The sequence below is a fragment of the Coregonus clupeaformis genome, chromosome 2 (genome assembly GCF_020615455.1).
Source record: "Coregonus clupeaformis isolate EN_2021a chromosome 2, ASM2061545v1, whole genome shotgun sequence".
Taxonomy (NCBI): Eukaryota; Metazoa; Chordata; class Actinopteri; order Salmoniformes; family Salmonidae; genus Coregonus; species Coregonus clupeaformis.
In genome coordinates this window covers 28,031,771-28,049,119 of record NC_059193.1, presented here as the reverse complement: position 1 = coordinate 28,049,119, position 17,349 = coordinate 28,031,771, and the positions used below count along the sequence as shown (strand labels likewise).

Below are 17,349 nucleotides of genomic sequence, written 5' to 3'. Positions count from 1 at the left end.
AAATACCTGTATTGAGAATTATTTGATTGGTGTATGACTAACGGTAAACATGGATACATAGTGACTATTGAACGATATAGACAGTAGCTGGAAAAGGTATAGCATGCACTGTGAGAGAGCTGAGGATACATTTGGTGTACACTAGATGTGGCGCTGTCCACACAGAGTGGTGCTGAAGTGGCCTTAAAACGCTACAACCTTACTATTGTGGCGTTAAGCATTTCGAAATAATTTCCAACCAACTCATCAGGCATACACGTGCCACACCCCCCAAAAATAAATAAATAAATAAAATAAGGAGTACCAGAGCACAATTGAAAATGGGTACAGAGGACACATTGCAGAGATGAACTCCGACACTGACAGCTACATTATCTCAACTCCAAAAAACTCTGCTCTAGTGTGGAGTCTGATTCATCCAGCATGTTATTAAAAAAATTCTGCAGACATAGAACTCAGCACACACACAACATGTAACTAAATCTTTTTTTTTGTAGGTTACTAAAAAAATGCATAATCCTTGATTTCCTTCTAATATATCGAGAGGAGAAAGCAACCCAACCTCTGAGATATGAAGATAAATAGTAAGGCACCAGAGGAAAATTGTTGATTTTTTTTTAAAGTCATATTGTAAAGCTGCAGGCCTACTCCCAAAAAATGAGCTACATTATTTAAACTCCAATAAACTCACCTCTAGTGGAGAGTCTGGTTCATCCAATATGTTATTTTCACTCTGCATCCGCTGCATCGTCCCTGTAGAACTGGGGTCCATTATCAGTACGTTCTGACTACAGGGTCTGGCGAACTTACAGTCACTCTTTCTGGAGTCAGTCGTCCTGCACACCTCGTAATTGTACACGTGCTGTAGAGTTCCTGTCCCCAAAGTGTCTGCATAACGCGGTGGATAATACGGAATAACCGGGAGATTGGAATGATAGAGGATGCGAGACTGTCTCCATCTGTATATTTTCACTGATATAATAACCACTAAACATGTGATGAACAGAAATGAGACTACAGCCAAAGCCAAGACTAAGTAAAAAGTCAGGTTGTCATTGTAGTCCTTGTCGTGCGTAAAGTCAGTGAACTCCGAGAGCACTTCAGGGAAGCTGTCCGCCACCGCCACGTTAACATTGACTGTAGCTGAATGAGAGGGCTGCCCGTTGTCCTCCACTACAACAGTGAGCCTTTGTTTCACAACATCTTTATCAGTGACTTGACGTATAGTTCTTATTTCTCCATTCTGCAAGCCCACTTCAAACAGCGCCCTGTCTGTGGCTTTCTGTAGTTTATACGAGAGCCAGGCATTCTGTCCAGAGTCCACATCAACAGCCACCACTTTAGTGACAAGATAGCCCACATCTGCTGAACGAGGAACCATTTCAGCCACCAGAGAGCTGCTAGTCTGGACTGGGTACAGAACCTGAGGCGCGTTGTCATTTTGGTCCTGTATCATTATTTTCACAGTCACATTGCTACTGAGCGGGGGAGAGCCTCCGTCTTGGGCCTTAACCACGAGTGTAAGCTGTTTGATTTGTTCGTAATCAAAGGAGCGTACCGCGTGTATCACCCCACTCTCTGCATTTACGGAAACATAAGCAGCCACAGGAGTCCGGCTGACGTCAGTATCCGCCAGAATATAGGAAATACGGGCATTTTGATTGGAGTCGGTGTCTTTAGCTCTAACAGTAAATATAGAGACGCCTGGAGAGTTATTCTCTGGGATATAAGAGTTGTACACGCCCTGTGGAAACACTGGGGCGTTGTCGTTGACGTCAGACACCTTCAGGTGAAAGGTTCTCTTACTTGATAAAGGAGGCGACCCTGCGTCCGTGGCTACTACAGTTATGTTATATTCTGACATGCTCTCGCGGTCTAAAACAGCATCGGTTACCAAGGTGTAGTAATTTCTTAAATTAGATTTTATCTTGAAGGGGATGTTTTGGTCTAGGCTACAGCTCACATGTCCGTTTTCACCTGAATCAAAGTCTTTAACGTTGATGATACCGATGGTTGTACCGGGAGGAGAGTCTTCAGAAACCGGACTCGTGAATGACATGACACTTATTACAGGCTCATTATCGTTTATATCAATGACCTCAACGATAACTTTACTCGAATCCGTTAAGCCTCCCTGGTCTTTTGCCTCAATTCTCAGTTCAAACTTTTTCTCTTTTTCATAATCAATCAACCCTGAAACTGATATTATGCCTGTGTTTTCATTGATAGTCAACACATCAGCTAGACCTCCATTCATGTCTGAAATAGAGTATACAATAAAACTATTCGTCCCACTGTCTGCATCACTGGCATTCACGGATGTAATATAGGTGCCTTTTAGTGCGTTTTCCATCACAGTAGCCCTATACAATGACTGGTTAAACACAGGAGCATTGTCATTCACATCCAATACAGTGATCTCTATATTTACTGTGCCAGATTTCTGCGGATTTCCACCGTCTACAGCGATTAGCTTTAAAGAGAGACGAGGATGCTTTTCTCTATCTAATGGTTTCTGGAGGACCATCTCAGCATATTTTCTTCCATCGGCATTTGGATGTTGTTTTAGAATGAAATTATCGTTTGAACTTAAAACATACTCCTGTAGGCCATTAGCTCCTACATCAGGATCTTCTGCACTGGCTAAGGCAAAACGCGCACCAATAACAGCGGATTCACTGATTTCTAAATGTATATTATTTTTCTTAAATATTGGAGAATTATCGTTCACGTCCAGGATTTCTATAGTAACGTGATGAAGCTCCATTGGATTTTCTAGAATCATTTCGAAGCTGAAGCTACATGGTGTGACGTCGCCACAAAGCTGCTCTCGGTCTATTCTCTCACTCACGACTAGAATCCCTTTGTCTGTTTTCAGCTCTGTATACTGAATGCTTTCTCCGGTCACGATACGGGCCCGGCCCGCTCGGAGCCTTTTCAGATCTATCCCCAGGTCTTGAGCTACGTTACCTATAAGAGACCCTGTCTTCATCTCCTCCGGAATGGAATACCGGATTTGACCACTCACAATATGACTGAGATAAAGGAGAAAAATCTGTACTTGCCACCGCAGTCCAAAACACAAACGCCATTTTTCGCATTTAGGTGGAAGGAATCCTTCAGATGCCATAGTCAACGAATAATAAATCCAACAGAAATATTCCTTTTATCCTCAACAAATAGAAGAAATAGCGATATTTGACTTATTATTTAAATCCAGGCTATTTTCACCGTCCTCTTTAGATATCTGTATAGATCAGAGCGAGTGTCTCTCTGTCGCGCTCCACCTCGTATGAAGCGCAGTCTCTCCCTCTCCTCTGATAGAGCGCAGTGATAGGGGAGGGGACTCTACTGACTGACAACACTGGACAGAAATTATTTCACTGATCAACAGCGGCTCTCAGAGTTCAAAAAATGAAAACCACATTATATTTGAATCGGTAAGAACTTAGAAATGATTTAACAATTTACAGCACTAATTTATTCCCCAAATATTTCAAATAGCTAGTTGAACACTGTGCTGGGTGCAATCTATATAAATGAAACGTTCAATGGCTATAATACTTGGACCAGTAAGGCAAATAGCAATAATTTGATACTCAATCATGCCACTCTATCCTCTTAGCAATAGATTCGAACGTGCGTAAAAACATTTCCGTGGATCCGCCATCCAAAGCATTATTGAACAACATATTCCGTACGAAAGTGGGTTGGTTATATGACATATGACAAGCAGTTAACACTGTGCAAGGGACTCCATAGTGACTCTTTGTCATAACACTGCGGTTGGAGCAAGGGAGAGCAGCGTGTGCGAGCAGAGCAGACCTCTGCTGCTATCAGGACAGAAGTGGCGCTGTCCACAAAGAGTGTTCCTGAAATGGCCACACAGCCTACAATAATGCTAGTGTGATGAAAACTAATCAGTAGGTATACTATAAAAGCTCAAACTAACCAATAAACAAGTAATTGCTTCTATTGTAGCAATTAGTATGCTAACTTCGAAACCACAGTCTAAAAACTCAACTGGCAATGACGTTCTATAAAAGCCAAAGCTAACCACAACCAAACTTAACAGCTGATTTGCACAAATACTGTTAACTACAGAAATATTAAGTAGGCACAATAGGGGAAATGGTTACAAAGGACTCATTAAAAAAGTATTGAAAATATATATTCCAACCCAATGAGCAATACTGTTTAAACTCCAACACACTCACCTCCAGTGGGGAGTCTGGTTCATCCAGGATGTTCTGTTCACTCTGCATCCGCTTCATCGTCCCAGTAGAACTGGGGTCCATTATCAGTACGTTCTGACTACAGGGTCTGGTGTACTTACAGTCACTCTTTCTGGAGTCAGTCGTCCTGCACACCTCGTAATTGTACACGTGCTGTAGAGTTCCTGTCCCCAAAGTGTCTGCGTAACGCGGTGGATAATACGGAATAACCGGGAGATTGGAATGATAGAGGATGCGAGACTGTCTCCATCTGTATATTTTCACTGATATAATAACCACTAAACATGTGATGAACAGAAATGAGACTACAGCCAAAGCCAAGACTAAGTAAAAAGTCAGGTTGTCATTGTACTCCTTGTCGTGCGTAAAGTCAGTGAACTCCGAGAGCACTTCAGGGAAGCTGTCCGCCACCGCCACGTTAACATTGACTGTAGCTGAACGAGAGGGCTGCCCGTTGTCCTCCACTACAACAGTGAGCCTTTGTTTCACAGCATCTTTATCATTGACTTGGCGTATAGTTCTTATTTCTCCATTCTGTAAGCCCACTTCAAACAGCGCCCTGTCCGTCGCTTTCTGCAGTTTATACGAGAGCCAGGCATTCTGTCCAGAGTCCACATCAACAGCCACCACTTTAGTGACAAGATAGCCCACATCTGCTGAACGAGGCACAATTTCAGCCACCAGAGAGCTGCTAGTCTGGACTGGGTACAGAACTTGAGGCGCGTTGTCGTTCTGATCTTGAATGAAGATGTTGACACTCACATTGCTACTGAGCGGGGGAGAGCCTCCGTCTTGCGCCTTAAGCACGAGTTTAAGCTGTTTGATTTGTTCGTAATCAAAGGAGCGCACAGCGTGTATCACCCCACTCTCTGCATTTACGGAAACATAAGCAGACACAGGAGTCCCGCTGACGTCAGTATCCTCCAGAATATAGGAAATACGAGCATTTTGATTGGAGTCGGTGTCTTTAGCTCTAACAGTAAATATAGAGACGCCTGGAGAGTTATTCTCTGGGATATAAGAGTTGTACACGCCCTGTGAAAAAACTGGGGCATTGTCGTTGACGTCAGACACCTTCAGGTGAAAGGTTCTCTTACTTGATAAAGGAGGCGACCCTGCGTCCGTGGCTACTACAGTTATGTTATATTCTGACATGCTCTCGCGGTCTAAAACAGCATCGGTTACCAAGGTGTAGTAATTTCTTAAATTAGATTTTATCTTGAAGGGGATGTTTTGGTCTAGGCTACAGCTCACATGTCCGTTTTCACCTGAATCAAAGTCTTTAACGTTGATGATACCGATGGTTGTACCGGGAGGAGAGTCTTCAGAAACCGGACTCGTGAATGACATGACACTTATTACAGGCTCATTGTCGTTTATATCAATGACCTCAACGATAACTTTACTGGAATCTGTTAAACCACCCTGGTCTTTTGCCTCAATTCTCAGTTCATACTTTTTATCTTTTTCATAATCAATCAACCCTGAAACGGATATTGTGCCTGTGTTTTCCTCGATTGCCAACACATCAGCTAGACCTCCATTCATGTCTGAAAAAAAGTATGTAACACAACTATTCGTCCCGCTGTCTGCATCACTGGCGTTGACTGTGGTAATATATGTGCCTTTCAGTGCGTTTTCCATCACAGTAGCCCTGTACACTGATTGGTTAAACACAGGAGCATTGTCATTGGCATCTAGGACAGTGATCTCTATATTTACGGTGCCAGATCTCTGCGGATTTCCACCGTCTACAGCGATTAGCCTTAAAGAAAGACGAGGATGCTCCTCTCTATCTAACGGTTTCTGGAGGACCATCTCTGCATATTTTTTTCCGTCTGCATTTGAATGTTGTTTTAGAATGAAATTATCGTTTGAACTTAAAACATACTCCCGCAGACTGTTAACTCCTACATCAGGGTCCTCTGCACTGGCTAAAGCGAAGCGCGCAGCAAGAACAGCGGATTCGCTGATTTCTAAATTAATTAGATTTTTCTTAAATATTGGAGAATTATCATTAATGTCCAGGATTTCTATAGTAATGTGATGGAGCTCCATGGGGTTTTCTAAAATTATTTCGAAGCTGAAGCTGCACGGTGTGACGTATCCACAAAGCTGCTCTCTGTCTATTCTCTCACTCACGACTAGAATCCCTTTGTCTGTCTTCAGCTCTGTGTACTGAATGCTTTCTCCGGTCACGATACGGGCCCGGCCGGCTCGGAGCCTTTTCAGATCTATCCCCAGGTCTTGAGCTACGTTACCGATAAGAGAACCTTTCTTCATCTCCTCCGGAATAGAATACCGGATTTGGCCACGTACAATATGACTGAAATACAGGAGAAAAAGCAGTACTTGCCATCGCAGTCCACAACACAAACGCCATTTTAGGCATTTAGGTTGAACACATCCTTCCAATGCCATAGCCAGAAAATAATAAATCCAACAGGAATATTCCTTATGCTATTTCCCCAGAAAATATGAGCAAAGAGAAGAGTATCGCAATAGTCGATGTATTATTTGAATCCAGGCTATTTTCACTTTCCCAGTGTATATGCTATCTGAACGTGTCTCGCGCCCCACCTCGTATGAAGAGCAGAGTCTCTCCCTCTCCTCTGGTAGAGCGCAGTGATAGGGGAGGGGACTCTACTGACTGACAACACCGGACAGAAATTATTTCACTGATCAACAGCGGCCATCAGAGTCCAAAACATGAACATCATAACAGTCTTGAAAGCCTAAAACCGTTCAGAACTGATTTATCACTGTACATCATGATTTATTTTTCCAAAAGAATCTATAAGCGAATCATTATCTAAACACAACTTTCTGCAATTTAAATAAATGCAACGTTCATCACTATAATTCTATGACCAGAAAAAAAAACTAATAAAAATGTTATAGCCTACTAAAAAATGCCACTATCCCATAAACCTCGGTAAGGATCGTGCATAAAAGAGTATTACACAACCGTCCTAACCACACCTGAACCACTTCAAACCAACATTGAAGTAGGTTGAAAGCAATATGCTTGGGAAAGGCTACAATCTATAGCGACATTTGATCAATAGACAGACAGAGGTAAGGATAATACACAGTGTGAGAGAGTGAAGCAGCCCTCTGCCGCTATTAAGACAGAAGTGTCGCTGTCCACACAGGGTGGAGCTGAAGCAACATCACAGTTCACAGTGTTAGAGAGTCACCAATATATCACAAGCACTAATAACGCTCAGCTCGAAATACATTTCTAAAAAATCTGCAGACATAGAACTCAGCACACATACAACATGAACTCCTGAGTGGCGCAGTGGTCTAAGGCACTGCATCGCAGTGCTAACTGTGCCACTAGAGATCCTGGTTCGATTCCATGCTCTGTCGCAGCCGGCCGCGACCGGGAGACTCATGGGCGGCGCACAATTGGCCCAGCGTCGTCCAGGTTAGGGGAGGGAATGGCCGGCAGGGATGTAGCTCAGTTGATAGAGCATGGCGTTTGCAATGCCAGGGTTGTGGGTTCGATTCCCACGGGGGGCCAGTATAAAAAAAATATGTATTCACTAACTGTAAGTCTGCTAAATGACGTAACTAAATCATTTTTTTTGTAGGTTACAAAAAAAATGCATAATCCTTGATTTCCCTCTAATATATCGAGAGGAGAAAGCAACCCAACCTCGAGTTATGAAGAAAAATAGTAAGGCATCAGAGGAAAACTGTTGAAAATGTTTTTAAAAGTCATATTGTAAAGCTGCAGGCCTACTCCCACAAAATGAGCTACATTATTTAAACTCACCTCTAGTGGAGAGTCAGGTTCATCCAATATGTTCTTTTCACTCTGCATCCGCTGCATCGTCCCTGTTGAACTGTGGTCCATTATCAGTACGTTCTGACTACAGGGTCTGGAGAACTTACAGTCACTCTTTCTGGAGTCAGTCGTCCTGCACACCTCGTAATTGTACACGTGCTGTAGAGTTCCTGTCCCCAAAGTGTCTGCGTAACGCGGTGGATAATACGGAATAACCGGGAGATTGGAATGATAGAGGATGCGAGACTGTCTCCATCTGTATATTTTCACTGATATAATAACCACTAAACATGTGATGAACAGAAATGAGACTACAGCCAAAGCCAAGACCAAGTAAAAAGTCAGGTTGTCATTGTACTCCTTGTCGTGCGTAAAGTCAGTGAACTCCGAGAGCACTTCAGGGAAGCTGTCCGCCACCGCCACGTTAACATTGACTGTAGCTGAACGAGAGGGCTGCCCGTTGTCCTCCACTACAACAGTGAGCCTTTGTTTCACAGCATCTTTATCATTGACTTGGCGTATAGTTCTTATTTCTCCATTCTGTAAGCCCACTTCAAAAAGCGCCCTGTCTGTCGCTTTCTGTAGTTTATACGAGAGCCAGGCATTCTGTCCAGAGTCCACATCAACAGCCACCACTTTAGTGACAAGATAGCCCACATCTGCTGAACGAGGCACAATTTCAGCCACCAGAGAGCTGCTAGTCTGGACTGGGTACAGAACCTGAGGCGAGTTGTCGTTCTGGTCCTGGATCATTATTTTTACAGTCATATTGCTACTGAGTGGAGGAGAGCCTCCGTCTTGCGCTTTAACAACGACTGTAAGCTGTTTAATTTGTTCATAATCAAAGGAACGAACCGCATATAAGACTCCAGTTTCAGAGTTAATGGATATATAAGTAGAGACTGGAGTTCCACTGATCTGCGTGTCCTCCAAGAGGTACGAGATTCTAGCGTTTTGATTCCAGTCAGAGTCCCGCGCACTGACAGTAAATATGGACATTCCAGGAGAGTTATTCTCTGTGACGTAAGCAGAGTATGAACTCTGATGAAACAATGGGGCATTGTCATTTACGTCAGAGATTCTAAGTTGTAATGTCCTGGTGCTAGAGAGGGGAGGCGAACCAGAATCTGTCGCTGTTATGGTTATGTTGTATTCTGGTGTCGTTTCTCTGTCTAAAGCTACATCTGAGATCAAATTGTAATAACTACTTAACGACGACAGAATTTTAAATGGAAGGTTAGTATTTATAGAGCATGTAATCTGCCCGTTTCTCTCTGAATCAGCATCTTTAACATTTATAATAGCAATAGTGGTGCCAGGAGGAGCATCTTCAGACACAGGGCTGGAGAAAGACATGACGTTTATAACTGGTGCGTTGTCATTCACGTCTTGAACCTCAATAACAACTTTACTTGAGTCTGTTAAACCACCCTGATCCTTTGCCTCTACCCTGATTTCATATTTATTGTCCTTCTCATAATCTATCTGACCGGAAACATAAATAGTCCCAGTCGCCATATCAATGCTAAATATGTCAACTGTATTCCCTTTCAATTTCGACAAATAGTAAGATATGTGTCCATTTGATCCACTGTCTGCATCGCTGGCATTTACGGTTGTGATATAGGTGCCTTTTGGAGCGTCTTCCATCACAGTAGCCCTGTAAAGTGACTGGTTAAACACAGGTGCATTGTCATTCGCATCTAGGACAGTGATCTCTATATTTACTGTGCCAGATCTCTGTGGATTTCCACCGTCTACAGCGATTAGCTTTAAAGAGAGTCGAGGACCCTCCTCTCTGTCTAACGGTTTCTGAAGAACCATCTCAGCATATTTACTACCGTCCGGATTCGCATGTTGTTTTAGAATGAAATGATCATTAGGGGTTAAAATATAATTCTGAAGGGCGTTGAGGCCTACATCGGGATCCACTGCACTCTCTAGCAGAAATCGCGCACCAACAGTAGCCGATTCACTAATTTCAAATTGTATATATTGTATTGGAAAAGAAGGAGCATGGTCATTTACATCCAACATTTCTACAGTCACGCGATGTAACTCCATTGGATTTTCTAAAATGATTTCGAAGCTGAAGCTACATGGTGTGACGTCTCCACAAAGCTGCTCTCTGTCTATTCTCTCACCCAGGACTAGAATCCCTTTGTCTGTCTTCAGCTCTGTGTACTGAATGCTTTCTCCGGTCACGATACGAGCCCGGCCGGCTCGGAGCCTTTTCAAATCTAACCCCAGGTCTTGAGCTACGTTACCGATAAGAGAACCTTTCTTCATCTCCTCCGGAATGGAATACCGGATTTGACCACTGACAATATGACTGAAATACAGGAGGAAAATAAATACTTGCCACCGCAGTCCACAACACAAACGCCATTTTACGCATTTAGGTTGAAGGAATCCTTCCGATGCCATAGTCAACGAATAATAAATCCAATACAAATATTCCGTACAATGCGTCCTCAGATACCACGAACAAACAGAAGAGTAATATTCTACGTATTATTTCAATACAGGCTATTTTCGTGTCCCCTTCCTTTATCTGTAACATGTATGGATCAGAGCGAGTGTGTCTCTGTCGCGCCCCGCCTCCTATGAAGCGCAGTCTCTCCCTCTCCTCTGGTAGAGCGAAGTGATAGGGGAGGGGACTCTACTGACTGACAACACTGGACAGAAATTATTTCACTGATCAACAGCGGCCCTCAGAGACCAAAACATGAACATCATAAAACACTTGAACATCTAAACCCGTTCAGAAATAATTTAACATAGTACAACATTATTTCCTTTATAAACTGATCCATATACAAATCCCTAGCTAAACACCTCACTTTCTGCTATCTAAATAAATGAACGTTCATCACTACAATTATATGACCAACAAATAAAAAAATTACAATTTTATAGCCTACTAAAGAATGCCACTATCCCATCAACCTCAGATTGGATCGTGCATAAAAATAATTCAATGGAACAGCCGTCCAAACCATGACTCAACATTACACACCAATACCTATGCATTTTGACAGTAATATGCTTCGTAACGGCTAAAATCTATAGCGACATTCAATAGGCAGAGGTACGAACAAGGGATAATACACAGTGTGAGAGAGCGAAGCAGCCCTCTGCTGCTATGAAGACAGAAGTGTCGCTGTCCACACAGCGTGGTGCTGAAGCAACATTGCAGCACTACAGAGTTACAAATATATCACAACCACTAACGCTCTGTTCGAAATAGGCTATATTTCTAAAAACGCAGCACACATACAACACAACCTAAACCTTTTTTATAGGTTACTAAAACAATACATAATCCTTGATTTACCGCTATAAAATTGAGAAGAGAGAGCAACCCTACTTCTGAGATACCGATAGAAAGAGTATGGCAGCAGGGTAAAATAGTTAAGAAAAAAAGGCATATTGTAAAGATATACTCCAACAAAATGAGCTACATTATTTAAAGGACAATAAACTCACCTCTTGGGGAGAATCACGATCATCCAATATGTTATTTTCACTCTGCATCCGCTGCATCGTCCCTGTAGAACTGGGGTCCATTATAAGTACGTTCTGACTACAGGGTCTGGCGAACTTATAGTCACTCTTTCTGGAGTCAGTCGTCCTGCACACCTCGTAATTGTACACGTGCTGTAGAGTTCCTGTCCCCAAAGTGTCTGCATAACGCGGTGGATAATACGGAATAACCGGGAGATTGGAATGATAGAGGATGCGAGACTGTCTCCATCTGTATATTTTCACTGATATAATAACCACTAAACATGTGATGAACAGAAATGAGACTACAGCCAAAGCCAAGACCAAGTAAAAAGTCAGGTTGTCATTGTACTCCTTGTCGTGCGTAATGTCAGTGAACTCCGAGAGCACTTCAGGGAAGTTGTCCGCCACCGCCACGTTAACATTGACTGTAGCTGAACGAGAGGGCTGCCCGTTGTCCTCCACTACAACAGTGAGCCTTTGTTTCACAGCATCTTTATCAGTGACTTGGCGTATAGTTCTTATTTCTCCATTCTGTAAGCCCACTTCAAACAGCGCCCTGTCTGTCGCTTTTTTCAGTTTATAAGAGAGCCAGGCATTCTGTCCAGAGTCCACATCAACAGCCACCACTTTAGTGACAAGATAGCCCACATCTGCTGAACGAGGCACCATTTCAGCCACCAGAGAGCTGCTAGTCTGGACTGGGTACAAAACCTGAGGCGCGTTGTCGTTCTGGTCAAGGATGCTGATTTTGACTGTTGCATTGCTGCTGAGAGGCGGGGAGCCTCCATCTTGAGCTTTAATATACATCTCAAATGATTTAGTTTGCTCATAATCGAAGGAGCGCACCGCTTGGATGGCACCTGTCTCTGCATTAACAGAGATGTAAGACGATATCGGATTCCCATTAAATTGAGAATCTATGAGCAGGTAGGACATGCGTGCGTTCTGACCCCAATCTGAGTCGTGAGCCTTCACAGAAAACACTGACCCCTCCGGAGCGTTGTTTTCCATAACAACGGCAAAGTATAAGCTCCGCTCAAAAACGGGTGCATTGTCATTAACGTCTGAGATTCTCAGTGTGATGGTTTTATTGGCCGAGAGGGGCGGGGTACCCTCATCTACGGCCGTGAATGTAATGTTATATTCGGCATTTCGCTCTCTGTCCAAAACACCATCCGTCACAAGGGTGTAATAGCTCTTTAGAGACGACTGGATGGCAAACGGGATCATAGTATTTATCGAACATTCTACCTTTCCGTTTTTACCAGAGTCTATGTCTTTGACATTTATGATAGCCACGGTTGTGCCACTGATCGAATCTTCAGATATTGGACTCGAGAATGACGTTAGTGTAATCAAGGGGACATTGTCATTCACATCAATAACGTCAATAACTACTTTTGTGGAGTCCATTTGTCCTCCTTGGTCTTTAGCCTGTAAACCTAGTTCATATTGCTTATTCTTTTCATAATCAATTTGGCCAGTAACTGTTATTTTGCCTGTATTTTCATCTAAAGAAAATAATTCTGCGATGTCAGGAGGTACACGAGCGAAATGGTAAGTGACATGACCGTATGGGCCCTCATCTGCATCAGTGGCACTTACAGTGGTCACTACAGTGCCTTTGGCTGCATTTTCGGTTACCGACGCTTTAAACATCGGATGCATAAAAATGGGACCATTATCATTGGCATCAAGCACAGTTATGTGTATTTTAAGTGCTCCAGATCTCTGCGGGTCCCCGCTGTCCACAGCAGTCAAGGTGAGAAGCAGGTTGTCCCTTTTTTCTCGGTCTAAAGGCGCATACAGATACATCTCCACATATTTACTGTCATCAGGACCAGTCTGGATTTTAATGCTGAAATGATCAGTAGGGTGCAAGGTGTAGCCTTGCAGTGTATTGATACCGACATCTGGGTCTGTCGCACTCTCCTGTAATATCCTCGTACCCGGCAGAGTAGACTCTGAGATTTCTAATTTAATTTCTTTTTCAGTAAAGAATGGGGCATTATCGTTAACATCTAGTATTTCCACCACAATGCTAAGCAGCTGCATAGGATTCATCATAATCATCTCGAAGCTCAAGCTGCAGGGCGATGTCTGTCCGCAAAGCTGCTCCCTGTCTATCCTCTCTCCTACGACCAGTGTCCCTTTGTCTACATCCAATCTGATATACTCGCTGCTATCGCCACTAACAATGCGAGCACCACCCGATTTCATTCGTTTAGCATTAATTCCTAAATCATCCGCCAAATTTCCAACAAACGAGCCCTTTCTCATCTCCTCTGGGATAGAATAACGAATCTGCCCGAGAATCATCTGGGCGAGGCAAACAAGAATAAAGGCCTGTACTTGCCGTTTAAGCGAGCGTCCATTTCTTGCAGAAGCCGTGGCCCCAAACCAAATAATCGAATTCCACATGGTAAAATGTCAAATAAGATCACACAAGCTATATCCAAATTCGATGAAACACAACTGGTCACTGCTGAGACTCTTAGCTAGAATCCATCACCGTAATAGCTTGTGTCGATAAAAAAAAGGATACAGAAAAAAGAGAGATTCAAGAGCGCTTTCGTGCTGATCCCTCACTGACATACTGAGGGAATATGGGAGGTACTGGGGAGGTATAGCAGTATTTACATCGGTTCAAGTTTGCTTTCAAGACCAACAGCGGCCCTCAGAGTCCGATATGAAAATAGTTGGTAGTCAGTCAATATAAAGACATGAGAAACGCATGCAATCATATTCTCTCTGTTATCAACGAAAAGTTGACTTCATGTATTACAAACAACCAAACAGTTATTTGATTAAGGAGGAAGACCACAACGAGATAGATGATGTAAACAGCACACAACACTTCACGAATTCTCCTTGAAACCATGATTAATAACCTGGTTCAAAACACGAGGAGCACAATGCCAGCATGACACATTTCACCCATACCGCCAAAGGACATTATGAGACATTTCAACATTCTCTAATGTTTTACTATGACACGTTGGACACATTGATGAGATGTATTTCAATACAATTTGCTATAATTTAAACTCATTAAACTCACCTCAAATGGAGAGTCTGGTTCATCCAATATGTTCTTTTCACTCTGCATCCGCTGCATCGTCCCTGTAGAACTGGGGTCCATTATAAGTACGTTCTGACTACAGGGTCTGGAGAACTTACAGTCACTCTTTCTGGAGTCTGTCGTCCTGCACACCTCGTAATTGTACACGTGCTGTAGAGTTCCTGTCCCCAAAGTGTCTGCGTAACGCGGTGGATAATACGGAATAACCGGGAGATTGGAATGATAGAGGATGCGAGACTGTCTCCATCTGTATATTTTCACTGATATAATAACCACTAAACATGTGATGAACAGAAATGAGACTACAGCCAAAGCCAAGACCAAGTAAAAAGTCAGGTTGTCATTGTACTCCTTGTCGTGCGTAAAGTCAGTGAACTCCGAGAGCACTTCAGGGAAGCTGTCCGCCACCGCCACGTTAACATTGACTGTAGCTGAACGAGAGGGCTGCCCGTTGTCCTCCACTACAACAGTGAGCCTTTGTTTCACAGCATCTTTATCATTGACTTGGCGTATAGTTCTTATTTCTCCATTCTGTAAGCCTACTTCAAACAGCACCCTGTCTGTCGCTTTCTGCAGTTTATAGGAGAGCCAGGCATTCTGTCCAGAGTCCACATCAACAGCTACGACTTTTGTGACAAGATAGCCCACATCTGCTGAACGAGGCACCATTTCAGCCACCAGAGAGCTGCTAGTCTGGACTGGGTACAGAACCTGAGGCGCGTTGTCGTTCTGGTCCTGGACTAATAGTCTAACAGCGACCACTGAACTGAGAGGTGGAGACCCCCCATCACGGGCAGTGACGTTGAATTGAAACGACTTGATTTGTTCATAATCGAATGACCTAACAGCATGGATTGCGCCATTTTCTGAATTTACTGAGACGAAAGACGAAACAGGCACTCCGTTAACTTGTTTATCATCGAGAAAGTAGGAGACACGGGCATTTTGACCCCAGTCAGCATCACTCGCTCTCACCGAGAATATAGAAAACCCTGGCGAGTTGTTTTCCTGAATAGACTTATTATATACAGGTTGATCAAACTTGGGTGGGTTGTCATTCATATCTGAGATTTTAACAGTTATGTTCTTATTGCTGGAGAGAGGCGCAGAGCCTTCATCTGAAACTGAAATAGTGACGTTATACTCAGACACGGTTTCTCTATCCAAGGGACTTTCAGTGACTATTGTATAATAATCCGTTAACGATGACTCTATTTTGAAAGGGATATCTGCGTTAATAGTGCACTGGACAACACCGTTAATACCAGAGTCTGCATCTTCTACATTAATTACAGCTACAGTTGTTCCAGGGGGAGAATCCTCAGGAATCGAGTTTGAAAATGACATAAGCTGTATGGTTGGAACGTTGTCATTTTCATCAGTAATTTGAATGACAACCTTACACGTATCAGAGAGGCTACCGCTATCTTTTGCCAGAACATTTAATTGATAGTATTTTGTTTTTTCAAAATCCAGTTTTCCTATCACTATAATCTCTCCAGTAGCCACATTAAGCTCAAACAGCTCCTTCGCCTCTTTAGCAACATGAGCGATGGAGAAAGTGACCTCTCCATTCACCCCCTGGTCTGCATCATTTGCACTAAGGGTAGTTACAAACGTACCAACAGGGGAATTCTCATTCACATTAGCTTTGTAAACGGGCTGGCCACAAACTGGTGCGTTGTCATTCACATCCCTGACAGTAATAGCGATGCGGACAGTGCCAGATCTCTGAGGCTCACCTCCATCAGTCGCAGTCAGCACCAGCGAAAGCGTCTCCTGTTTCTCCCTATCTAAAGGGTTTTCCAGGATCATCTCGACGTATTTAACTCCATCTGGTTGGCTGTGTACCTCTAATTTAAAATGATTTGTCGGTTTTAGTGAATAATTCTGTATACCGTTAACACCAACGTCAGGGTCGACGGCGCTCTCCAGAGAAAAGCGCGCCCCGAACACCGCAGATTCACTGATTTCCAAATTAATTTCATCCTTTGGAAAGCACGGGGTGTTATCGTTAATGTCACGAACCTCTACTGTAACTCGATATAACTGAATGGGGTTTTCTATGATAAGCTCAAAGCTGAAGCTACAAGGCGTAGTCTGTCCGCAGAGCTCCTCTCGGTCGATTCTCTCTTTAACAACGAGGAGCCCTTTGTCTCGGTTCAGATCTACATACTGTCGTGCTCCTTTTGTTATAATGCGAGCTTTACCCGCCACTAGCCTCTTCACCTCCAAACCCAAATCTCTACCAATGTTTCCAACGATCGAACCCTCTGACTGCTCCTCGGGTATGGAATACCGTGCCTGCCCTGTAACAGAATCTAGGGCGCACGGACAAAGAATGAAAAACAGTACTTGCCACCAGCCTCTGCGGCCTGTCGTACACCAATCATCCATTCCACCGAATAAAAACAGATCACCCTTATATTTACTGCTTTTGGTTATATAATATCGATCATCAGTACATCCAGAAATGAAGAAAAAAACGAAATAAAATAATCCGTGAGGACGTTTATACCAAGAGCTCTCGGTCCGTTTGAGAAGGTCTCTGTGTGCGTCGATCAGTAAGAGAGAATATAGGATGGGCCGCTGCGCCACCCAGAGAGAGAATTAACGTGAATATACTATCATTGATCAACAGCGGCACTCAGAGTCCGAACACCGCAAACGCACAATAGAAACTATGCGACAGTATCAAAATGTATTATACAAAACGTCAACCAATA

The 17,349-nt window shown here is 43.3% G+C and overlaps 1 protein-coding gene across 13 annotated transcripts in view; it reads right to left on the bottom strand.

The window, feature by feature from the left end:
- LOC121532782 (protocadherin gamma-C5-like) overlaps positions 1–17,349 on the bottom strand; it is a 211,211-nt gene that overhangs the window by 90,192 nt on the left and 103,670 nt on the right. The window contains exon 1 of one of the 13 annotated variants that reach the window (XM_045205123.1): positions 14,603–17,131. The exons of 8 other annotated variants lie outside the window; for them this stretch is intronic. In XM_045205123.1, the coding sequence (XP_045061058.1) occupies positions 14,603–17,020 (2,418 nt within the window). In that variant the 5' untranslated portion in view covers positions 17,021–17,131. Of the gene's footprint in view, positions 1–691; positions 3,301–4,217; positions 6,822–8,019; positions 10,632–11,520; positions 14,108–14,602; positions 17,132–17,349 lie in introns of those variants that run through there. 4 more of the 13 variants (XM_045205093.1, XM_045205112.1, XM_045205103.1 and 1 more) reach the window with 4 other exon arrangements.